Here is a 25,414-nt window from a genome sequence, read left to right on the forward strand (position 1 = left end):
GGAGGTTTAGGTTAGATATTAGTAAAAATTTCTTCACGGAGAGAGTGGTTAGGCATCGGAACAGACTGTCCAGGGAAGTGGTGCAATCACAGTCCCTGGAAGTGTTCAAAAAACCTGTGGATGTGGTGCTTAGGAACACGGTTTAGAGGTGGACCAGGCAGTTAGGTTAACAGGTTGGACTCGATGATCTCAGACATCCTTTCCAACCTTAACGATTCTATGATTCTATGATTCTATGATTCTATATGTATATATGGGTGAAATCCTCTTATTCACCCTCTGCAAGTAGAAAAGTGAGGGCCCCTCTAGCATCTGCTACTTGCAGGTTGGAAGGGTCATAGCCAGCTCCAGTGATGTTCACTCCATTACTCCCGAGAAGGCACAGGTGGATATCGTCAAAGGGAGCTGCTACTAAGCAGTTCTAACTAACCCTGAGGGCCAAAGATTTAAGAAGCTACAACTCCATTTCTCATTTTACCTGCTTCCTGGAATGACCTTAATGACTTTCTGGTAGTACCTGGAGCCACGAATGGGTTTTCTTTTAACCACTGGTAAGCTGTTTTCCTTAGTATGTGCAGGTTTTCTACTCATATACACTCAGCACTGCACTTGAAAACAGCCCATGTGACTGCGGTATTCCACAACAGATATTAAAAAGAAGTTGTTTCCATCAGCTGAAATATTTCATTCTAATACACTTCAGCAAGGTAGAAGAAAGGCAGATGAAGAAAAAACCTATGATCTCAGTGCTGAATAAACTGAACATAATCAAATGATTTATCTGGGCCTTTTAAGCTGTACAGTGCTCTTGTTATAATTGCTCTTAATATTGTCTAAATATGTTTTATAGGATATTTGTCGTATAAATCACCTTCATGGACTTTGTACCAGGCACAGTGTAGTGCCTGAAGTCTACTGGCTAAACATGTTTTATAGTCTAGGTTTTCTGTACAAACAGCTTTCATGGGGTTGTTTGTCAGTGGACTTTGATTCAAACAAGATTATTGCAGGAAATTCTACCTTGGTATGGAAGGCTACAGAGCTATTTATATGGCATTTCTTTGCAGTAGGTTGGACTCTGAGGTATGGGCTTGCTTTTTTTGTAATATACCAGTCATCTCCTGGAGAATATATTCCCTCATGCATCTGCACTAATGTATTGACCTACACAGGGCACCAGGGTAGGGGGAGGCTTTCAAAGGGCTGTTTTCTGCTTTGTTTCATCCCATTCTTCTAGTATACGTGTCCTTGGGGGAATGTCAATGAGCTTAATAGCATAATGAATCTGTTTGCCTGGCAACAATTTATATAACACCTGTTACTCTAAAAGCTAGATGATTTCCAAATCAATAATTAGATTTACAAACACTTACAGACACCGTTAATTCTTCTGTTTTCAACAAGACCAATCAGTGACTACTTAGAAGGAAAAGCAGTGATTTGATGTATGTGAAAATTTATTTAAATCTGGATCCCAACAGGAAAACACTCACAAAATTATCTGTGGTAAAGCTTGGTTACAAATGTGCATGTTATAAGACAAACCACCTAGTGTCAGAAATAAGACAGATGTGTCACAATTAGAGCTGTGAAAGGCATGAGGCGAACCCATTCCTCCTGAAACCATGTTGCTTTGCTGCTTTCCTCTAAAGGAGAGATCCAGAGCATGTTCAATTTCTATGATGGCAGGCACAGAAGAAGAGAAACACATCATGTGGTCTTAACCAACTCCATTGTAGACTTTGCAGCTTATGTCAGGATTAGTCTTCTTCACCACTCGGATGGAACAGCTTTTCTTGTGGAATAGGCCAACACAGTTCACCCTGTCATAGTTCTTGGGGATTAAAACCCTGTCATTGAGAAAGGCAAAGAGAAAATCAGCAGCCAAACATGGACTGAGATAAGGATGCTTACTGAGCCACAGCCATCCTGGAGCGAGCTACATCATGGATTGATTTGGCTCATGGTTTCCATTAATACAAGCGCTATGGATTATCATCGGAGGAATACAGAGCCCTGATCATGGCTGTTAACAGATTAAGTGATTTCCCAATGTTTGTTCTGGTTTAAATGAAGTTCTCACTGGCCATTCTGTTAGGGATTGGTATAAATTCCTGCACGGAGACAAAGTGGGGATTAATTGCCAACTCCCTCCCTGCTATGACTGAGGACAGCCAGGAACATTCCTCACCAACGGTTCCTTGAGTTGTATCCTTCCTCACAGACCCTTTATGGGACTCTTTCTCCATCATCTCAAGAAGAAATTTCCCAGCCTTCTGGGGAGATAATCAGTTCACACCATTATATTCGGGAAGACACAGCTCTCTCTGATGTGTCACCTGCCATCCATGAGACAGGAACACACAAGATTTAGAAAGCAAATTATCAGAGCAGGGCATGTGTGTCTTGTTTTGATAAGCAGGAAGGGTGGGCTCTTGGCAGCATGGAAAGGATGTGGAGCAGCTCTGGCCTGATTAGATGCTTGCAGGCAGGCCACTGGTCTGGTGCAGAGCTGCAGAAGCACCCACGTATTTGTGTTGTGGGGTGTTTAGGTATCTAGAGACAAGCTGCTGAATAGAAGGAGAAAGAAAACTGAGGTTAAAGGGAGTCATACACCCAGTTAGTGTCTGAGTCAAAAGAATGACTAGGTGATGAGGAAGAGCTGTCTGCTTGAAAGACCCTAGCTGTGTTTCATTTTGTTTCTTCTCAAAGAAGTCTATGTGATTGCCAGATTATTCTGCTTGGTCATGATTAGAGCTAACTGGGAAACAGGAAGAGGAATTTTGCTCATGCGAGTATGAAACTCCAATGCACGCTTTCAACGAGTTTTTTTAAGTCTGAACATTTCAACCAGTTCCTGAATAAGCAAAGAATGATTTGGGGGAACTTACAAGCTGCAGCAAATCATTGCAGTCATCTTACACCTGCATTGGTAGCAATCTGCAGTCTTCCACACCGCACCAAAAACATAGAGGTTTCTGTTTGAAAGGCACCCTGCATGCACACACCAGAAAATGATAGTCAGTAGGTCAGTATGAACAGGTATCAATAGACATAGACCACAGTCTTATGTTTGTGGACTGGCAATCAAAGCACTGATTTCCGTTGAGTCACACCAGGGAAGAATCTGACCCAGTGCTCTGCAGAAAGGATACCATGTCTTTGCTCCTGAAGTGTGCATGAGTGTATGATAAGACATGATAAAGTGGTAGCAACCACATACCAGAGAATTACTATTCTGCTATTGCAATGGATCTGAGAAATGCCTTAGCTTATGGCTACGGTAGGATCTTTCTGCCCTTTCTCATATCCAAAATACAGGTCTAGACTTTAATTTCTCCGTCCTCCCTTTTCCCCAGTTCTTGTTAGACTTCAACTCACTCTGCTAAACTGAATTTAAACACCAGTTGTGTTGCCTTTGCTTTGATTTCAGTGTCATGTACCTCACACAGGTTAGTCAACGCTGCTTAAAAGTACATGTTTTTTGCCACATGGGCAAGGACTTCAGCTATACATCAGCCCAGAGGCTAACTATTGAAGAGGATAGCATCTCCCTCTGTGTGTCCAGAGGTGCCCCTAGGTGGGTTGACTCCTGAGTATACAGCTGTTTGGATCATTCCTCAACAAAGAATATGTTATTATATTCCAACATTTCCAAGAAAATAAGGCTTTGAATCTCTGAATTAAAGCTTCAGGGATGTCTGTATATTTGCCTTTCTTACCATATTTGCTGGCTGGTCTAAAGTAACAGCGAGCATCACACAGAGTCCTTGAGAAGAGAAGGATCAAGCAAAAGACCAGCAAGAATTTCTAGAAAAGAAACAAGAATCTTTCTTTAAAATTAGGTGCGTTTTTTCAAAAGTCTAGCAGACTAACTTGCACAGAATTAAGGATGAGTCCTACTACTCCCAATAAAGTCAAATTAAAACACACTTCTAGCGTACATACACACACACATTATAAGCTGCTGACTTACCATACTTGCATGGGCTGCTCACATTTCATAATGAGGAGTAGTGTGTATTTATATACAGTGAGGAAACAATGGTCAGTGCAAAGGGAGGTGATGTAAATGTGAGCACCCTGGGTGCCAATGGACACTCTAACCTGTTCAGATCATCAATCAGAAGGTGACACCTCAAAAAGTCTTGCAACGGCTTTTTTTGTGCACTGACATACATTGGCATCTTGATCTCCATTGTGCTGGTGTAAATCTGAAAAAACTCCAGTAGATACACCAGTTACTCCACATCAGCATTGGTGTCAGTGGACGAGTCTGACCCCCAGAAAACTATGCCTCCAGAACTGGCAGGCCATCAAGGAACAGCAGGGAAAGGGCACATGCTAAGCAAGGCAGCAGGGCACTATTGTTCCGCTGACCTGCCAGAAGGAGATCGCCCCCTGGTATGGAACAGGCCATTCATACAGTGCAGTGGTGTGGAGAGTCCACTGTTCTCAGACTGATTTATTATAATTCAAATTATTTTATATGAGACATGTTATTTTTGTCCATATGTAGGGACCTGCAGGGACTAGCTGTAGTTTTGTGCATCTCAGTTGCTGAAGCAAAGCCAGGCCTACAGGATAGAGGCAGATCACCATGACCAGATAGCACCTTTTTGGCAGCAAAAGTGAGATGAGCTGTGCATTGTCTTAGTCCAGAAGCGAACCTAACAGTCAGGGTGATTGTCACTCATGGATCTCTTCCTGACAGAAACAACAGTGATGCTAAGGACTGGGGGAGGCAAAGAAAGCAAAAGTTCCAGTTTTCTTTCACCATATACATGCCTGCCTCTAACACAGCTGGAATCGGACACAAACAGCGGTGGTGTTTCTGCAACACTAAAATGAGGACATTTGTTTCAATACACATCTTGCGCAGGTGTCCTGATCTTTGTGCAATTAGACTGTTGCAACACATGGTATGTGAGGCTGCATCTCAAAACCAGCCAGGAAAACTAGCACAGATCCCTGTGGCTGCATCAGGGGCTGTAGGGATCCAATGCTTTACTGAATTGGAACACAGGCACAACAAGTTTTAAAAGTTACCAGAGGATTCCCAGCATAATGAGTTGCATTAATTCCATTAGCTTGGCTCTTTCAGCACACCTGGGTTTAATTAGACACCTTGATTGGTATGGCTGAACTTGTTAGCTGCCACTGATTGACAAACAGCTAAGGAAGCAAAGTTGCACTGGAAGTGGTTTGCTGGGTAAAAGGGGCAGTAGCAGAATGAGCTTGGTCTCTTGAGGGATCTGGAGTAAAAGGGCAGTTGTGAAGGAAGTGGCTGCTGTTTGTTGTGACAGAAGATTTGATTTATGTAAGTTCCTTTTGTTTATTTGTTTGTGTGTACTTAGTGAGAAGCTTTAGAGCTTCTGCTGTAGTTTGCTTTTAACTTTGCAGTGCAGCCATCAAGTTTTGTGTTAAGCTTGTGATTTGGGTAGATTATGCTCTCTGTGTGTGGTTCTGCTGCAGGAAACAGTTGTGGTATCTAATGAAGTGCTTTGAGGAAAAACTTCTCCTCTGGTAATACTTAAATAAATGAACTTCTATCTGAAGAGAATAATTTCCTCAAAATGACTTCTTTAACTATGAGAAGCAATAAGGTGAAAATGTAATGTATCTCTTATGCTACTAAGCCTTTAAGTATGTGATATGAATTTGTTCTTATTTTAATTGAAACTATTTGATTAAGGTCTAGTATAACTGGAGGGCTGACCCACTTTTGGCCTGTCCCTGCTGTAACTCTTGACAAATCTTGTGCTATTTGAGGAGGAGTAAGTGTTACGGTGTATGATATCGCTAATAGTTCCATAGTTCCAAGGAAATGTAACAAGTAACTTCTGACTTGAAGGTCATAGTGGATTCTAAATTATTCTCTTACTTAAGATGATTAATTTACTTAATTAGTTAATCATCCTTTCTTCCTTGGAGAGAAATAATTACATTAATAACTTTCTTATAATTCTTGCTGTTTCTCAGATAGACAAATCTATAAAATATACATATAATAATAGGAAAGTGAAGTGTAGTGTGATCAAGGCTATTGCTGCCAGAAATGCCTGGTAGCTCTGCCTCCTTAACCTGAGCTATATATTAAGTATGCTGTGTGCATTTTTTCCTTAAAAAAAAAAAAAAAAGGCAGCTTTTAAAGTATCTTGGATTGCAGACTTGAGAATGAAGAAACCAAATGCTTATGGAAGCCTGTAATATTGAGTGAGTTGTCTCTGGGATCTGTAGTGACACAGAGGCTGAACCTGTCTCCTGCTGACCTGCTTGGACCTCTCCTCTTGAGACAGACAGGGTTTTCCAGGTCAAATGGGTGACAAAGGAGTAGAGAGTATTCTCTGTTGTGCAGATGTAAATGAAGTTACCTTCTGGGGCTACAGTGTTAAGTAAGTGTCCTCTGGGGGTTCCTGGTGTTTAGGGAAGGTTAAGTTGCACTAGCCTAGCTGATGGCTGTGACGGGTGAGAAGGTTGATTACATCTAAGACATGGAGACCATGGCAGCTTGCTGCTTTCCCTCTATACCTTCTCCTTGGGGTCTGTTGTGCTGGAAGGGCTTGCAGCCCAGCTCCAGACATACTGACTTAAGTAAAACAACTTCCTTCACTGGCTGCAGGGGTGTGGCAGCAGTTAATGTATGGGTCTCCTCAGCCTGAGGTCTGTGAAGCGATGAGAGGAACATCCAGCACTGCCTTTCCCTGTTTATCTAGCTCCTGTGTCTGTCAGGAAAGTTGCCAAACTAAACTGGTCAAGTAATGTAGCAACTTGACTAAAATAGTGACTCTGTGCCAACCTAAGGAGGCAATTCTGCCTTGGAAAGCTTTTGCCAATTAGAAGGATTTTGAGTTTTCTGAGGAAATGCCTGGAGTTGGAGGGTCTAGGCTGTGGTCCTTCCTCAAACCAGAGGGGTGCTGGGATGGTGGCTCCAGGTCACCAAGGTTCTGACTAGGGTATCAATTCCATAATTGGATTAAAACTTGCTCACATTGGAAATGTCTCTTTGGCAGCCTTTAGTGGCTTTAGACATGGTCTGCTGGTTGTCTGTTGCTTCACCTGTGTTTCCTGATTCAAAACTATGTCAATATACTGCTTAATTACTAAACACTGTGGTGGGCTTCAAAATTGGATTAAAGCACATGAATAAATCTGACCTGACTTCAAAACTGTTCATGTCCATCTCCTTTAAAGAGAAGCTAGGAAGGGAAACTGATGTTCCTTCCAGCCCTGACAATTAATTGCCTCCCTTTTTAGCTGAACGCATGAGAGTGAGCCTTTAGGTAGGCCCTTAGCTGCATTCATGTGTGTGCAACTCTTGGGAAATCAAATGGACTTCATGAAATTTGATATTTTCCCCAAAAGCACTACCTGTGTGACCTGGCCCTTGTCAGTGAGAATATAGTTTGCTACTTATCAGAAGTGCAGCAGCATCTGTGTGGCCACCACTTGCGGTGGGTAGTACTGTCTTCTCTCTGCAGGAAGGATTCAAGATTGACTTCTTCATGCAAATGCACCCTGCCCACATCTTCTCCCTAATATAAATTTTAAAAAGATATTTCTCTATTAACTCTCCGTTTCTTTCCCCACTTGTCTGGGGCAGATCGCAGTTGGGTCTTCTGTATGTGTGGGGTTTTGTTTATTTTGAACTTGAACTACTGCGAGTTGTTTAGCCTATGTGCATGCTCCCCTTTGTCCAGCTTGGCTGTCTCTGAACACGCTCCCTTTGAGACAAAAATTGAGTTCTCTAACTGCTGGTCATGCAGAAGGCCTGACTTTTTCTTTAAACTGTTCAGTAAAATGACATAACACAAACAGTTTAACATCTCCACTACCTTGAAGAGAGGTAAACATTGCTTTTTCCTTCCTTCAGTACTAGGATTGCGGAGGGGATAGTTTTGGTCTCAATCCACAAATTTATTTAGATCCCAGGATCCTACTTGCCTTCAGCAGGAATTAGCCCTTCTATAAACCCTGAGTCCAGAGCAGGTCCCTCTTGTTTTGCTGGTTATGCTGCACTCGTGACATCTCTCTGCTCCTTTCTTCCCCTCTCCTGGAGAACACACTGCAAAACACAGGGAACTCCAGCTGGAACGGGCATACATGCATGTCTGAGCTGGCATGACATGAAGAGACAGTTAATGGCCATACTTAGACGACAGTGCCCCTGGGTCATGGCTCAGGGATTGATGAACTGGGCTCTGCCAGGCTGGAATAGCAGTGTCTGTCTTCCTGTTAGACAGGAAAAAAATAGTGGAAGAACAGAGTTAATGCATCTGTTACTATCTTTGGTGTAATCTAGCTTGAATGACCATACAAGGGATTAACTCTAGCCTAGGTTTGTCATGGAAAGCTTAGATTTGCCAGTGATATCAAAGTGCAGATGGCAGAGAAAAACAAGGTTAATTTTTTTTTTTTTTCTTTTCCCCCTCTCTCTGACCTAGTGAGCAAGAGCTCTGCCTTCTTTCAGCAGTGCAGGCCTGCAGGTAGCTGACCACTGCTGCTGCTTGCCTTCATCCACAGGAGTGTCTGGCTCCACTTGTTGAATAAGGTCCTGATTGGGGGATAGGGGGAGCAGTAACTGCTCATGAATGTCTGGACCTTGCCCTTCTCATCCCAAAGACAAGAGCAGCCCAAATTCCTGAAGTGCAGATGTTCTTCCAGGGGGGTGGGAATAGGGCTTGGTGTCTGTGGGTACAGGTGGAGCCAGCCCCATGCTGGCCTTGAACTTCTCTGTGGGAACCAATAATGGCAGCTCTGGGAAGATGTTCTTGACTCTCTTGAGCATTTCAGAGCTGAAGTGAGCCTTTAGCCTCTTGGGTGTGTCTTGTTCCACATGTGACAAGTGATGACACTAGCACTACCATAAAGTACCCCTAAAATGGCTGGGCTTTCAACACCTCCCTTTTAAGCTGATGCTACCAGCCCTAATTTCCCCTCCCGCTCTGCTCCTGTGTGAGTGTCTTCCACTCTAGCAAAACTCTGAGAGAGAAGTTACTCCTACGCTGAGTCTCTGCTCTCAGCATTGATGCTAGGCAATGAGCTATTTTGACAACTAACTTTGTGAAACTGGAGTAGGAGGCTAAAATATCTTAACACTATCCATTAGTTTGACTACTCTTGACAGGAAAGTTGATAAATACAAACTGAACCTGTGAAGGAGCCAGGGAAGTTCTTGTGTCTTGCCTGACTAGAAACCAACAAAGCCCAACCACTTTATGTGCTGCATTCTCCTGTGCTCCATCCTTTCTGTACTGAGTGCAGAGTTGCATGTTTGGCTCCTCCTGGGATCTTGGGTAGATGTATGTGGCCCAAAGCAAACTGGGGATGAAACCCTTTCAGGCAAGAAGCTGAAGTAACACAAATGCTCATTAACAGTGTTAAAAGCTCTCTGTTAGATGATATCTAGCTAGGAAGATGAAAGTCATTATGTACTTAATAGCTCTGCTTGTGTAGAGCACGAGGATCTTTGTCTAGCAGAGAAGCTCCCTGTAGGTATTCTTTTTTCCTACCTTCTGGTCCCCATGGGATCGATTCATCTAATGACAGTTCTGTCTTGACTTCAGCTATTCCTGAAAATACAGGTTTCTCACTAAGAGGACTGAAATATCTTTTCCAGTGAAAGAGGACTGCAGGAAGCCCTAGGGTAGTAATGGATGTCTACTTGATGATTTGCCATCACAAGACAACAATCTTCATTGAGGCCAAAGAGATGACAACTGTGCATGAGTTGAAAAAGGTGGTGGAGGGAATACTGAAGAGGTCACTGGAGGAACAGCAGCTCTACAAAGATGACCAGCTGCTGGATGATGATGATAGGACTTTGCTAGACTATGGCTTAAGCAGCCAAAGCTGCTGTCCTCACGTTCCTGCCACAGCGGGCTTGGCTTTATTCAGACCTGGCAATGGAACCTTTGAACCATTGCATATTGACCCCTTCTCAAGCACCCCAGAGCTGCCTGATGTTATGAAGAAACAACAGTCTGGTAGCAGCTCCAGTGAGCAAGCCTTGCACTAAAACCAGTATCTGCTGTTTTGCCTCTTGCAGACAGGGTGCTGGTCTTGCATATGTATCCTGTGTCCGTCCGCACCCTTCCAAATGTGTCTATCTGACCAATAAAGCGTTGCAATTCAATTACATTTTGTCAGTGTGCTGTAGAGTTCAGGCAGCCAACAGAACTGTTTCCTGGGATCCCTCTCTCAAATTAGTGCAAGAGGAGAAGGGTGGTAGCAGCTACATGTGTGCCTCCTGAATTATGAATGGCGTGTTCTGCCACTTGTGTTTCTTCCAGCCAATGCCCATGACCTTATCAGCTCTGAGCTGCTGGGTTTTTTTTTGGGGGGAAGAAGCATTGCCCAGTCTAACTTTGTATACAAGCATTTGTTTCTCTGTCTTCATCTTGACTTCTGACAGTAGTGCCTCTGAGGAGTTTGGCTGGAAATCTTGGGGGACAAGGGTGCAGAAGGAACTTCTAGTCCTGCCTGTAGCAAAATCTTCAGGAAGACTATAACCTTAAGATCTGAGCAGAGGCAAGGTTAGCAAATGGAGCTTATTACCTCCAAAGTTAAGGGACACTGCACTAATACAATGCACAACCATTAATTTCTAGATTTGACATGAAGTATGGTTACTGGCATGGACTGTTGGAAACCTCTATCAACTGGGCAAAGTTGTTTGGTTTGGTTTTTTTTTTTTCCTTCAAATTATTAAGAGTTTACTTTCTGGCATCTGCTCTCTCCATTCTTGAAAGGCAAGAAAAATGCAGTGGAAGAAGGGCAGTATAGCCAGAAACTGATGTAATAAAACTGCAGTTTGAGAGGTCTGTAAGAAAGAAGTTGGTTGCCATAGGCATGAGATCAGTCCTATCAATGCTTCTACTGTTAAGAAAGCTTATGAAGTCACTTCTCTTCCCAAACAGAATTGACCTCAGCGCTATTTTTTTTTTCTATGAACCAGATTCTGTATTTCAGAATTGGTATTAGACTTTCTCTTTCATCCCTAGTGATGATTTCACAAGTCATCACATCTGACTCGACTCACTCTGTGCTGCAAGGGGCAAACTCCTGGTTTTGCTCTGTGTTAACAATTGGGGGTGCTAATGCATCTATTCCCCCAATGAAACTCTGAACTAGTGTTAATGTTAAGTTTTCATTGTCCTGTATCAAGGGTAATTCAGGCAGGCCAGTCTACGTCCAAGTTCAAAAATCACTCTTAAAAGTACTTAGTCCTGTCCATGATATCTCCTTGGAGGTTTCTTTTTGTAGTGATAGACTAAAGACACTTCTAAAATGCTGCTTATATTCTTAAACCTCACTGGAGCAAAAATGGAGCTCAGGTCTGCCAGTTCAATTAGGATCTAGGTTTTTGTGTTCTCTGTAGTGCTGACTTGTCCACGCTCTCCTTCCAGCACAGGAGCACTGTGGCAGAACTAGGATGCCATCTAGTGATTGTAGTGAATTTATGGGAGAGAAAAAAGAACGATACAAACAAACTTCAGCAACAACAGAAGAAAAGTTTCAGAGCTGTCACATGTATAGATGAATACGCTGTGCTAATGTAGCTGGGCTGTATTTAGAGCAATCTGCTTGATCAAGCTTCTGATAATTCCCAATAGGCTTGCTGAAAAACTTAGGTCCTCTCTGAAATTCTTGGCTGGCAGTGAGTACCAAGCAAAGAATACTGGTATGCCACTCTCCATTTCTCATACAATTTTGATTTTTCTAACTTTTAAACTCCTTCTTACTGAAAAAGATAGTCCCCCATTCAGAAGAGATACTTGGAAGAAAGTGAAGGGAGATGTTAATGAGGAATATTGGCTGCTCAACAGAAATTATATCCTAAAAATATAGGCCTGAGGCCACCCATGTAGCCAAACCAGATGCTGAACTTCTGGGTGTTATGCTCACAAATATCTCTGCCAGGATTCATAATAATGCTAGAGTTGACCTTTTATCTAATCCATTTGTATAATTTGCTGTTAATATTAGAGAACAATACTCTATGCTTTGAGTGTACCTGTTCAACAGTCTGCCTTACACACTCAAATACTACAAATAGGAACAAACATCTAAGCTGGAAAAAAGACTTTTATTAAATAATCCAGTCTATGACTTCAGAAGTCTAAAGAATTTTGAGTGAATACTGCACCAAACCAGACCCCTGCTCACCTCTCCTTGACCATCACCTTTGGTGCACAGGACAGCAACCCTTTGTCCAGGAGCAGGGCAAGAGCGGGAGAGCACCCCAATAAAATAAGATCTTGCAGCCCCCAGGAAGCTTCCTCCCTGTGCAGGACCTAGGGAGATTAAGGGATAGCACTGTTAGGAGAGATCAAACAAGTCCCAAAATGGGAACTGAAAAGGGGAGGCAAAGTGCCTCAGGGAGCTGTTGTACTCTAATAAGACTGTAACTTGGCTCAATATAGTGCTTTAGGGAAGCTACATGGTCCCAAGCTGATATTTCAGCCCAGTCCAGCTACCGTGCCCTTTGTACAGTGGACTGGAATGACTTCTGTGTTATACAGTTTAGGGAATGAATTCTTGCACGGTGTCTGAGCCATTATAGTTAGCTGTTAAACAAAACTGCTTGTTTCTGTCTCTGTAGATTTGTCCCATCTTTGGTAGGCCAGGGCAGCAATGGGAGAAACCTCTAGAATTACAGTAGAGAAAATACTGGGATATTTTGAAGGAGGTTATTGTCTCGTGGTGGCAAAGGACTGCAGTTTATCAGTGCTCCATAATAGAGACCTGCTTGAAGTATTGACTATGCAAAAGCACTGAAGCCCTGGAGAAGTGTAAAAAGCACGGGTCAGTGATTGAGACTTACATGCTGAAAGAAATAAAATGTGAAAACAGAATTTTTGGGGGTGGGGAGAAGTGTTAAAGTAACCTGGTCTTGCTGAGTATTTTAGATTGGTCATATGACTTGTGTGTTCCAGAGTTTCATGTAAATACCTATTGTAAAGCCAACCGGTTTGCCCTAAAATAAACCACAGCTTAGTCCAGGGAAACATGCACACAACAATAGATTTCAATAGAAACATTCAGGCTTTCAGAAGGTGCCAAGGCAAACTTTCCTGCATACCAATAGACAAGTTAACTAAGAGCAATGTGAACAAGTGGAATTGTCATTAATTGAATTTATCTAAGTTTTTTAAATTGGCCTGAAGTAGAATGTGAACTGCAAATATCTAGCTTCTTTGGTATGCACAATGTAAATGAGATATGCACTTTCCTTGATTATGATTGTTTAAGTTGGACTTTATTTTTAAGATTGGAGCAAAAATCTTAATGGAAACAAAACATGAATGGGTACTAAACCATTAGATTTTAGGTGATAAACATTGTTTGATAGGAAAACTTCCATCAGATTCATGACATGTGTGTTCTGGTGTTTGGTTTAAAAGAGTTGGTAGTTGGTAAGCTAAGAACTAGATTTTATTTTTAGGGCAAGAACACATTTCCAGTACTCAAAAGACTTGCCTTGAAAAGAATTACTGGGAGTAGAGGGACCAGGGCCAGCTATCTGAAACTGCCTCTCTTTCTAGCAGGGCTAGTGGAAGAGCTGTGTGCTACCAGGTAGAGAAAAGGAAACTGGGGGGAAGAGAGCACACAACCTCTTCTGCTCTGCCCAGGCTGTGTTGCCTCCTAAGGTTCTGTAGAGTCTCTCAAACCTTTAACATGTCAGGATAATTGAGGAAACTCTTATGTGAATGTTGTCCTTCCATTATGTGGAGCTAGTGGTGTTATGATCTAAGGCTTTGGGGGTGTGTGTGTATTCTTTGTATGGGACTGGAGCTGTGTGTGTTGAAATAGTGAAATGCCAAGACAAAACATCACTTAGCAAAAGTGGGAAGAGCAAAGCAGAGCTTTGTATGCTCTGTCTCTGCTTTCTCGACTTTGAAAGTTTTGCCACCCTCCCACAGCTAGACCCCTTGCTACAGAAGGGAGTCAAGTCCCTGCTGTGCTTCTGGTATTCCAAAACTAGATGCACTAGGTAACATCACCTGTTTCCATGTTGAAATTTGGAGCAGACAAGAAGAGCAGACTGCTCCCTGGAGGATTTTTGGATTAGACATGAAATTAATCATTCCTACCTCTGCATAGCAGACAGGGTATATCCACATGTTGTAACAAGACTTGGCAGATGGTAGAGAAAGGTGCTTGGATGGATTTAAAATGTGGTTAAATAGGTCTGGATCATGTAGGAGTGCTGGTAACTCCAGCTTTTCTGGAATTTGGGTGCATAGGTCTGCTTAGCCTTAAAAAGTAAAGTAAATCTTTGGTCACAGCTAAATTAAGACTTCGTGTTCTCTATGGACACGACTTACAATTGAACCTGGAAGTCTCTTGCAGACAGAAAGACATCCATAAATGGTTTGAGTTGGAAGGGCCCTTTAAAGATCATCTAGTTCTGCCCCCCCTGCCATGGGCAGGTACATCTTCCACTAGACCAGGTTGCTCAAAGCCCTGTCCAACCTGACCTTGAACACTTCCAGGGATGGGGCATCCACAACTTCTCTGGGCAACCTGTTCCAGTGTCTCAGGACTCAGCACCCTCATAGTAAATAATTCTTTCCTTGTATCTAATCTGAATGTACCCTCTTTTAGTTTAAAATCTTTACCCTTTGTCCTACCATTACAGGCCTTGGTAAAAAGTCTCCCTCCATCTATGCTGCTACCCTTCTTGTGTCATCTCCTTCGGTGGAAACTAGAAATAGCAACCCTAAAATTCCAATGTATCATGGTGCTGCAGCTTCTCAGAAAGTATTTTCAAGTCCTCTAGCCTCAACCCTGAAGTGCTGGAGTCTGTGCTAGGCATAATGTCATTAGAAGACGCCTTCAAATACACTTTCTTTTAGCATAGGCATGCAAAGGACAGTAAACAGGCTCATGGCCTAGCTGCTAATGGGGATGGTGTCTCCCAAGAAATGTCACTGAATGTAGATAGATTGTTTTGAGAATGGTAAGTCTTGAGCTTTCCAAGCAGGTGAGAGTGGGAAGCAGAAGAAGGAAGGTAGTATTTCTGCTTGCAGTTATGCTGTCAGCCAGTTTTCCCAAGAAACACATGTACTTTGTACTAGGTTAATTGTGATTGTGTGTGCAAGTATGCGGGTGCAGTCCCAAAAGGATTCTAACCCAACTTCAGCATCCTTGGCAGGTGCTGGCAGGGCTGGGTCTGGTCATCCAGAACAATGAGTTGGACCAGAACACTGGAAAACAAAATTTTGGTGCTGGAATAAGGAAGGTGGTAGCTAGAGGCAAGCAGGAAACTAACAGCCTGAACATACACTGGATTAAACTAATTAGGGAGCTGGAGTCTGAGGTAAAGGCAGTTTATTACTGCAGGAACAAATCTAGTAAGAAGATGGGCTCTTTGTGGGTGGGGCTCAAATTGTATTTGCTGCCAGGATGGCAATAACACAGAGAAAAATCTCTCCTTTGTGCGGTATAAAAAAGGCTGCAGACTATTACACAAGCTCCAAAATGATCTGTCCACACTCCATTCCACTACAGCAAATCTTGGCAGGCAAACTTTTTTGCTGCTCTTCATTGGATATTGGGGCAGGCTGTGAATCTGAATGTTCTGCCTGCTGTAAACAGCAAAATTCATGTTTGACAACGTGAATCCTGGCTGTACACGGAAGGCACCTCTAAGATATGGGATAGAATAATGGCTTGTTTTTTAAACTTCCTCTCATGGCCTTGATGGTAGAGTCCATCTGAAATGACTCAGGAGTTGTAACACTCCCAGTCTTTGAACAATTTTCAGACAGTACATAATGGGATGCCTCACCTGCTCTGTCCGAGACTACTCAAACTGGCAAACTTAAGCACACAGCAAGGAGCTCAGGGTAAATGGACTTCAGTGGATTTCACTCCGCTTCAGAGATCAGACTGTGATCTGTAGTAGAAGAGAAAAGATTGGTGCCCTCAGAACAACTGGAGAAAAAGAAATTAGCAGACTTTAGTGATGCAGAAAAGGAATCAACTGAGGAGGGGAGGAAAATGGCAGGAAGAAAAAAAAAAAATAGCCTCCTCTTTTGGAAGATTGCGCAGAACTTGACCTCTTGTATACAGAGACCATAAACGCCAGGCTCAACTTCAGTCAAATGCAGGTCACAATTCCAGACACACACTGTTATGTTCTTAGTCTTTGTATTCTCTAGCTTGTAGTCTTCCTGAATATAATTATGAAGTCTGGATTTTATTTTTGACTGGTTCTATGAAATAGTTCCTTATCACTAAGGGACACCTGATCAAGACAGATACTAGTCATGTGCCTAAATAGTTGGTTACAAAACTTGTTCCATAATGAATTATAATTGACTATCTGCATAAATAAACCATAAGCGGGTCCCAGTAGCTTCCAGATATGGGTAGATGTTGGGGGGGGGGGGGGGACGGACACATGACACCAAACACAAAAAAACCACAAACCCACAAACTAATTCAGCAGTCAGTTTCAGGTGAGTTTAGAGGTAAACTGCATAATAAACAGGTGTTTTAACAGGCAAATTGTCAAGCTAGTTCTGGTAAGTACATGATCAAAATCCCACTGCCTAAAGACAATAAGGGAAGAGGTATTCTTTGTTCTCAAACTAAGGTACTTTGGGTGTTACGGTCTGAACTTCTACATACAGCATCTACCTGGGCTTTTCAGGAACATCAGTTCAGTTACAACCTAATCTTGTGTGTGCTTCTGGGCAGCCTGTTGACACCTGTGTCTTATCTGATGTGGAGCACAAGACCTCAACCAGTGTTGCACATTTTTTGGTAGCCTAGAAAGCAGAAAGTGGGACAGATGCAGCTCAAATCATGCAGAACCCTCTTACCTTTTTCCCAGCAGATGTAATTGTTACCGCTGTTGATGTGCGTGCCTTATGGGCTTTGTGACACCTTTAGTCTATTTGCACAGTGACATTAGCAGCTTTGGCTTGCAAACTGTTGTATAAAGTACATTACTATGGGCCCTCTTCCAAGAGGGCATGTGGCAGGTAATTTAGAAAAAGTGTAACCAACAGGGTTGCCTTCCTGGGGAAGGAGAAAGGGAAGCAGAGGTGGAATAAATCACTGGGGTATAATTCCTAGGGTCCTCTGTTACTGGAGCACATGTGGTCAAGGCTGACAGAAGCTGAGGTTTGCCTTGCCCCTGCAGACAGCAAGACTGAGCCCTGCTGAGAAGGTGTGTGCTTATTCCATAATTTGAAATGTGGAACTATGGAAGCTCTGACACACTCTTTCTGTCACAAGGAAATAGAGCATGGAGACATAGGATGCTCATAGTCACTTGTGGAAAGAGACAACTGAACAAACGTACCCATAAAGATTATGAAGCACCGCCCTGAAGGAGAGCTTATACCAGCATGTGCATCCCTCTCAGTTATTGTTTGTGGATTTGCTGGGCTGCTTCCTTGTTTGAGCCCAGTCCAGATCAGTCTCTCCATCCAGCCACAATTCTGCCCATTGGCCAATTTAGTAACTTGAATTTCTTAAGGGTTAATCTGAATAAAGGACCCTTTCTTTTACCCAAACCCCGGGTTAAAGACTGAGTCTGCTGTGCTCTGGGTGCAATGGAAGTATAGTGCTGGGTTAGACTGGGTAGCTGGTGGCTCTCGCAGTCTATAGGCTGGGGAGGCTCCAGGGAACCATATAAGATAAAAGATTATCATATAAGACAGTGTCTTAGAAAAGAGAGTGTTCAGAAAGATTTTTAAGCTGCTTTTCATTTCTTTCCCATGGTTTTTTGGAATGTTAATCCTTTAGGTTTCCATCTTCAAAGAAAATAAGTCACGTGAATTTCTGATGCTTCATCTGATTTTATTTTAGCTTTAAGATACAGCTGTGCACAGATAACAAAATATACTCCCTGGCACTGAAGTGTGACTGGAGAAGAATTAAAATTAGCAGCTACTGAGGATGCTTAAAAATGTTGGCTTTAATTTCTGCTCTCAAGGAAGGAACAAGTCAGTTCTTTCTTCATAAGGAAGCAGAAGGCAGAGAAACCAAGGGAGTCTTTTGTGAGTAGATATTCAGTTCTATTGTGTGTTAGGTTTTATGAGTAGGTTTCACTCAACAGCTGTATTTTCCAGTGTTTTTTTAATTTGTGAGAGAGAGAACCCTTAAAACGGACAAAAAAGAAATATCCTCCAAATCCAAAATCCTTCTCTTTTAGCCCACCCACCCACGGACTGGGCATTCTTTTGAGTGATCATCTTTCTCCACTACTTTATAAGTGCAGGTCTCCTTGTTGAAAATGCTTACACACTTCTCTTTATCGTAGTCAACTGGTGTTACAAAGCTGTCATTGGGAAAAGAAAGACAAAGAGGTGATGAGACCAAGAAGTAAATGGCTTCCATTTCAGATGGTATCTACACTTTCAATATGAAGAGGCTACACTGAGGAGGTGTTCAGGAGCAGAAAAGGGAGCTCACACAAAGCTCTTGGCTCAAAAGTTACTTAGCCTGCTGCTTAGAGCAGGATTAGGGGACAGTTGTTGTTTACTGATCTGATTTATACCCAAGGGATGTTTGTTGTGTTTATTTACTACTCAAATATTATTGATCTTTCTTTTCAGCCACAACATGGAACAAGAATTGCACCAGTGGTTGGGTGTTGCTATAATAAAAATTACAAGCAGACCAGTGTATCTTGAGCTGCTTCTCAGAGGGCTATGTGTGGCTTTGGGAAGATCTCGATTACGAGCAGTAGAAAATTCTTAAGTAACTATGTGTTGTCTCTTGAATCAGTATCTTGCCTGAAATTTTAGCCCCAAGAAGAATTAAGTACTTTTAAATAAAGAACCTTTTTTTCTTTTTTTAAACATGAGCTATATTGGTCAGAGGAACTTATTGAATGCTCAGTAATGATGGTGTTGGGTTAATGTATAACTTTGTGATATGAAGTGAGTGACAGAAGGGTTGCGGTCATTTCTCAGGAACCCCTGTGTGAAGGGAAGTGCTTTGTGCTGTATCATGGCAGTGGAGAAAAACTCCCACTGCTTCTTTGAACTCACCTGGAGCAGCAGCTGATTGCGTCCCTGGAACAGGAGCAATCATTGCAGTCTGCGCTCCTCCAGCTGGAACCAAATTCATGCAGTTCTCCATTCGAGTCAAGGCAGCCTGAAAACATAGTGCGCAAGCAGCCCTCAGTGTCAGACCTATTGCACTAACAATGCTACTGCTTGTACAAAACGGATATCTTTTTTGGCATTTTACATTGACATCCCTATCTGGCAAACACTGAGGGTCCCCAACAGAGCAGGACTGCTACTATTCTAATGCATGGAGAAGGATATCCTAGGTCCCTCTGTTTACTGTGGTTCTTGGCAGCATCGGGTTTCCCGGAGTAGTTAATCTTTAAGTACAGGAATCGGAACACCCAGCAGAAAGACAACTAGGCACAGACCTGGTCAGAATCAAGAAAAGGCTTTGACTTCCTCCCTTATTAACACCAACTATTGTTGACTCCTCATTTAGAGCAAGACTAAATCTGCCTGGAAAACTTTTCCCAATCCTCAGCTGCAGCAAAGTTCCTGTCCAACAGTCATGGAATTGCAGATGACACCAAGCTGAGTGGTGCAGTTGACACACCTGAGGGACAGGATGCCATCCAGAGGAACCCGGACAAGCTCAAAAAGCAGGCCCATGTGAACTTCATGAGATTCAACAAGGCCAGGTGCAAGGTCCTGCACCTGGGTCAGTGCAACCCCTGTTATCAATACAGGCTGGGGCATGAAAGGATTGAGAGCAACCCTGCAGAGAAGTGGGGTACTGGTGGATGAAAAGCTGAACACGAGCCGGCAATGTGTGCTCACAGCCCAGAAAGTCAACCATATCCTGGGCTGCATCAAAAGAAGCGTGGCCAGCAGGTCGAGGGAGGTGATTCTGCCCCTCTACTCCACTCTGGCGAGACCCCACCTGGGGTCCTGCGTCCAGCTCTTGGGTCCTGCATCCAGCTCTGGGGTCCTCAGCACAGGAAGGACATGGACCTGTTGGAGCAGGTCCAGAGGAGGGCCACAAAAATTATCAGAGACGGAACACCTCTCTTCTGAAGAAAAGCTGAGAGATTTGGGGTTCTTCAGCCTGGAGAAGACAAGGCTCTGGGAAGACCTAATTGCAGCCTTCAGGTACTGGAAGGGGGTTTATAAGAAAGATGGGGACAAACCTTTTAGTAGGGCCTGTTGTCATAGGACAAGGGGTAATGGTTTTAAACTAAAAGAGGGCAGATTTAGACTAGATATAAGGAAGACATTTTTTCACGGTGAGGGTGGTGAAACACTGGAACAGGTTGCCCAGAGAGGTGGTAGATGCCCCATCCCTGGAAACATTCAAGGTCAGGTTGGATGGGGCTCTGAGCAAGCTGATCTAGCTGAAGATGTCAGGTGACCTTTAAAGGTCCCTTCCAACCTGAGCTATTCCGTGATTCTATGAATAGGCTTCCTAAATGAGTGATCTGGAAAGCAGGATTTTATGAGGACAGGACAAGAGAGTGGAGGAATTTGAGGTTCTAGGTTGCATCTTTGCCTATAAATATGTTCTGTTTCTTTGGCAATGCTAACTCATTTTTCTAGTAGGAGCACTAGCTTTCCCAGAAAAAGCTCTATTTTGGGGCACGCGGTTCATTTTTCATACTGGCACGCATCAGTGCTTCTTGTGTCCAAATAATTGCATGTTTCTTTTGAGCACTTATTTTCCTGTAGCTCCACTCATCTGCAGACTGATAGACTACCTGTGTTCAGGAAGAGTAGTCCCAGACTCAAGGGGACAGCCTTTCTGTTCTTAAGAACTGTCCTTGGGATAGGGAAACAACTAATCAGTAAACTGACCAGTGTGCTGAACATCTGTTAATCTGTTTCCTGCTTTATACTGACCACCCGTATAGAGAAAGGTCCTTCTCCTACCTTTTCTGTATTTCTAAACATGCTGCCATAGTAAAAACATTCATTATTACTTCATGCAGATTTATAAACGAATCCCATGTTATTTCCCTGGACAAAATTAATTTGTAATTTGGCCTGTGTGATGCTCCTCAGATTAAACTTTTTTTTTTTATAACATATTATAAATTCCCTGTTCTCCATACTGCATCCCCCCCCCCCCCCCCCCCCCCATTTCCTAGTGCTTTCTCTCCACCGTTTCCACTTATCTCTAAATTGTGATAAATTGCACTGAATGGACAAACCAAATCAGGCACTGTTTGTGGTGATGTCTGTCAAGTTGAGGACAGTCAACTTCTTATTTACAATCTTACCATCAGACATCCCTGGCTTCAATGGCTGCACGAAGCAAGCAGCATTGGACAGTGTCACGCTAATGGCAAGAACAAGAAGGCAGGCCAAGACGGTTTTCTAAACAAGAAAGCAGAATTAATATGAATACTTAAGTAAAGATTAAGATGTCTTGATGATAAATAATACCATTAGAAATAGGAAGATACATTGTGGTTTCAAAATAAACTCCATTGTCTTTTGCAGTTTAGACACTTTAACACACAGTCAGGAATACTGAGCCATTTAGAAGGAGCAGAGGCAGAGCATCATTTGGGAGGGGGGAAAGAAGAGTCTGTCTTTCCAAGCTCTTAAAATCAAGCATTGCCTAATACAAGACTGATAGATACTGTCTGTGAAAGGACAGTGTTATACGCCTTTCTCCTCCCCAGTCATTTTTCTTGTCATTATTTTCTCCATAGGGTTGGTCACTGACCATCTCTGCCACTAACCTCACTCATAGTTGTAAAAACAACTTTTTCACTGGAGTCTGAAGAACCCACTGGATGTTTCACCCTAATATTGAAGGATTAGGAACAAGCTTAAGAACTTTAGCTGAAGTTGAACCCTCAAGATTTGGCCCTGCTTTGGGCAGGAGGTTGGACCAAATGACCTGCAGGTGTCCTCTCCAACCTAGATAATTCTACATTTTGACATTTGTCAGCAGCTTTTTCTGAAAGTTCAGCTTAAATTCCTCAGTGAGTCCCCTATTCTTCAATATTAGTTTGAAATGTTTGAAGGGCTTTCACTGGGGATATGATAAAAATAAGTACAAGAACTCTAGGGTGGAATTAGCTGTGATGTTGGTAAGAGAGGAAAGGTAGACCAGGAATGAACAATGACATATACTCACATGTATATTGTATTTACCATGAGTTTTTTTGACAGAGTAGAACTGGTGACTTATAAAAAGTCCCATCTGAGAGATGGGATGAGGAAAAACTAGCATTTAATTTTGCAGAGGAGAGGTTAAAACCCACAGAATTGCAACAGAGCTGCAAACGAGTAAAAATTAAGATAATGTTTTTGAGTTTAACTAAATGTTCAGACATTATCCAGACTTTTCACAAAAATGAAGGCCAGTTCTAGGTTGAGGCACAACAGAGCTGCTTTCTGCCAGAAAAGAAATTACCTCCAAAAATTATAGGTGAAAACAGGTTATAATAAAAAGCCTTAGCTGGAGTCCTATTAGACCTCTCCTGCCATGTACATGCTGATGTCTTTTACCCAAGGTTCTTACCTGCCTGTGTCTATCTGTCTGACTTTAGCTCAAAACACAGAATTTCTACTTTCTCCAAGTTGCTTAGATCTCTGAGTACTGAGATGAATCCTATAGAACCTCCTTTAAAATGTGTAGCAAAATACCATGGTCTTTCACAGTATAAGATGAAAAGACTTACCATTCTTGCAGAATTATGAGGCCTCTAGTAAGGAGACAACCTGTAAGAAACTCATCTTCTCAGAGAACTTATATAGAGAGGGAATTCATGATACCAGTCCTTGAGCAAACTGAACATGCATGAATAACTCCAATGAGGTTTCTGCAAAATGACCTTATGGGGTGGACATTATTAAAATAAGCCGATTATATACAGGAAGGTTTGGTTCTGAAAGGCATTGAATAAATAGGTGTGGCTTTTGTGCCACACCAGATCTGGAATGCAGTTATGGGAGGTACTTCAAAAGGAATTTCAAGCCTGGAAGGAATATTTAGCACTTGCCCTGAGAAACCCATTAGAGAAGCTGTGGTTGTCACTCACAACAAAATCTGCATGGTTAGTTTGAACCATCTAGGTTTTAAAAGCGAGGAACTTTGAACAATTATTCAGCTCTCTTGTTCATCAACTGAAGATGAAAGAAGGCTCTTGTGGAAAAGGAGTGCTGGTTGGAAGGGTTACATGTAAAGCAGAGTTTCTGTGGAGAGTGCCTGGCATCTGTAGGCCCTTAGAAAAGGGTCCTAGACAACCATTTTCTTCCTTTTTCTGTTTTCCATCATGTAGAAGACCCATACACTCAGGTCCTCTGTGAGCGAGGGAAAAATAGGCATCATGTATTTTCATCCCTGTAGCCAGGGAGAAATGGTCCCCTTTCTGCAGAGGTTGTACATGTCAGGGACAGACATGCTTTCCAAATGCTTAGAACAGTAATTTGATAGCAAAGGAGTCAAGTACAGTCCCGTTTTGCTTAGCTTTGATCTAGTTGGTTCAAACATTGCAAACTGTGTAGCCCTGGTAATAAGGGGAAGACTTCTTCCCTTACCAGGGCTACACAGTTTGCAATGTTTGAACCAACCACCCTGGCTGCCTAATTGCATTGCCTCATTGTGTGGGTTTGAGATGAGGCTGAACCCCAAGCCGGGGAGGCTCTTTGTAACCTTCATGTGCTGAGAAGTAAATATTTCACTTTGGCTGAAAATACCATGGGAAGCACCACAGAGTCCTGTTCAAGGTACTAGCTCCTTCATGTCCTCAGAGGTAGTCTGGAGAAAGTATTCCACGGTAGTTTGGAAGAAAAGGACCTTGACATTACATTGTATTAATTATGTTAATATTACTGAGCCATTTAATTTTTTTCTTCTTGCATGTTGTGGACTTTGCATGCAATATTTTTCTTGACAGGCACCCTGCAGCAGTTTTTATATGTGAACAAATGTCACCAGACACACAGCAATTTGTGATGCTGGTGTACTGGAGTGAGACTTGTGGAATTCGTTACAGTCAAAACCCAGTCAACTTGCTGGTTTGGTGCTGAGTGACAGAGAACACATTTGTTGCTCAACTCCAAAAAAAAAAAAAAAAAAAAAAAAAAAAAAAAATCCAACCAATGCACATGTGTGTTCTCTTAACTTTTCAGACATGCAGTGACTGCCCAGCTATTCCCACTGCAGGACCCTCCCTGTTTTCTAGATGCAAGCTATGCCGGGTATGGAGAGAAGTTCTTGCAAGCAGCTTGCTTTGGAACCCAGCAGGGAGCAACCTGTCTAAGCATGGGCAGTGTCTAGGGACAGCAAAGAAGCTCTTTTTGTGATCTGTGAACTCAGGGGACCCTAACAATGTTCTGTGGTGCTGAAACCACTCAGAACAGGAAACTTTATGTAGATAGCCCATTCATATATTGATGACTGAAGTCATTTGTGGCCCATATTATGTTGTGTTTCTTCACATTTTTTGTGTACAGGATGACAGGTGCCTTACATGTTTCCCACACAAGTATCTCCAACAGACATTGCTCTGTTGAAATTTTGTGTTGCCTTCCCAACTGGTTTATTTCTTACTACAAACATTCTAAGAATATCAGTGCCCTGCCCAGTTCTGTGCCCTCTTTCCACTTACGCTGTTGAACAGAATATTCTATTACTTCCTAAACTGGGGAAAAATCTTGGGGACTTTCTTGAAGATTTAGCTCACTATTTTACTTAGTCATTCTTCAGCTGGGATTTCTGGTTACATCTCACTGATGACCACAGAGATAATGAGAGTAATGCAAGATTATTGGCCTTGGTTTTTTCTGTATCTTTCAGTGCTAGGCAATCAACAGAAATAGAGCGTGATTTCAGAGCAGTAATATTATTTTAAACCAACAAACTACATAATACCTATCAAAAGCATTACTCTATAAACAACTTAAAGCTAGAAGAGATGCACTAGAATGAAAGCAGTCCAGGAACCTTGTTTCTTAACCCAGCATTTCAGTACTACCCTCACATTCTTGAGAGCGATCTGCTTTCAGCAGGAGAGAATAAGTGCAGGAATCCTTATGGAAGGTAAGTTCACGTATCCAGTCATTAAAACTAGTAGGTTGACTGGTACTGCGATTGAGAGGGGGGAAAACAAGAAGAAGCATGAGACCTATCAGCTCACACATCATAAGTAAACACAATTTTATAAATAAATTCCTCTTGACCTTAAACCAACAATGCTGCGTATAATGTACATTGGTTTTACAGTTGTTAAAGTCTGCCAAATTTGCATGTGAGGAAAGGGCAACTGTTTTAAGAAAAAGCACAAGCAAACAGCATTAAAATATATGGTGCACTGCTTGCACAGAAACACGTTGTAAATGTGGTAGAAGGAAGTTTTATCTTGGTGGGAATGTTTTTGTTAACTCTGAGGGTCATATACCCACAAACCTCAAAGCCTATGACC

General features: G+C 42.4%; 1 protein-coding gene and 1 pseudogene across 2 annotated transcripts; one reads left to right on the forward strand and one right to left on the reverse strand.

Moving 5' to 3' along the window:
- Positions 1–9,652: 9,652 nt before the first annotated feature.
- Positions 9,653–10,018, forward strand: LOC309590213 (elongin-B-like; the record flags this gene model as incomplete). Its single annotated transcript, XM_082311267.1, has 1 exon — positions 9,653–10,018. One exon carries the CDS (start codon positions 9,653–9,655, stop codon positions 10,016–10,018), a length of 366 nt encoding a protein of 121 aa, XP_082167393.1.
- Positions 10,019–18,171: 8,153 nt separating this feature from the next.
- LOC309588941 (beta-microseminoprotein-like) lies at positions 18,172–22,790 on the reverse strand (annotated as a pseudogene). Its single transcript has 4 exons — positions 22,710–22,790; positions 21,254–21,350; positions 19,017–19,122; positions 18,172–18,301 (listed from the first exon to the last, which is right to left on the reverse strand). The product of its transcript is annotated as a beta-microseminoprotein-like (transcript).
- Between the last annotated feature and the right edge of the window lie 2,624 nt (positions 22,791–25,414).

Source organism: Platalea leucorodia (assembly GCF_965183815.1).
Source record: "Platalea leucorodia genome assembly, chromosome: 4".
In the NCBI taxonomy this organism is placed as follows: Eukaryota; Metazoa; Chordata; class Aves; order Pelecaniformes; family Threskiornithidae; genus Platalea; species Platalea leucorodia.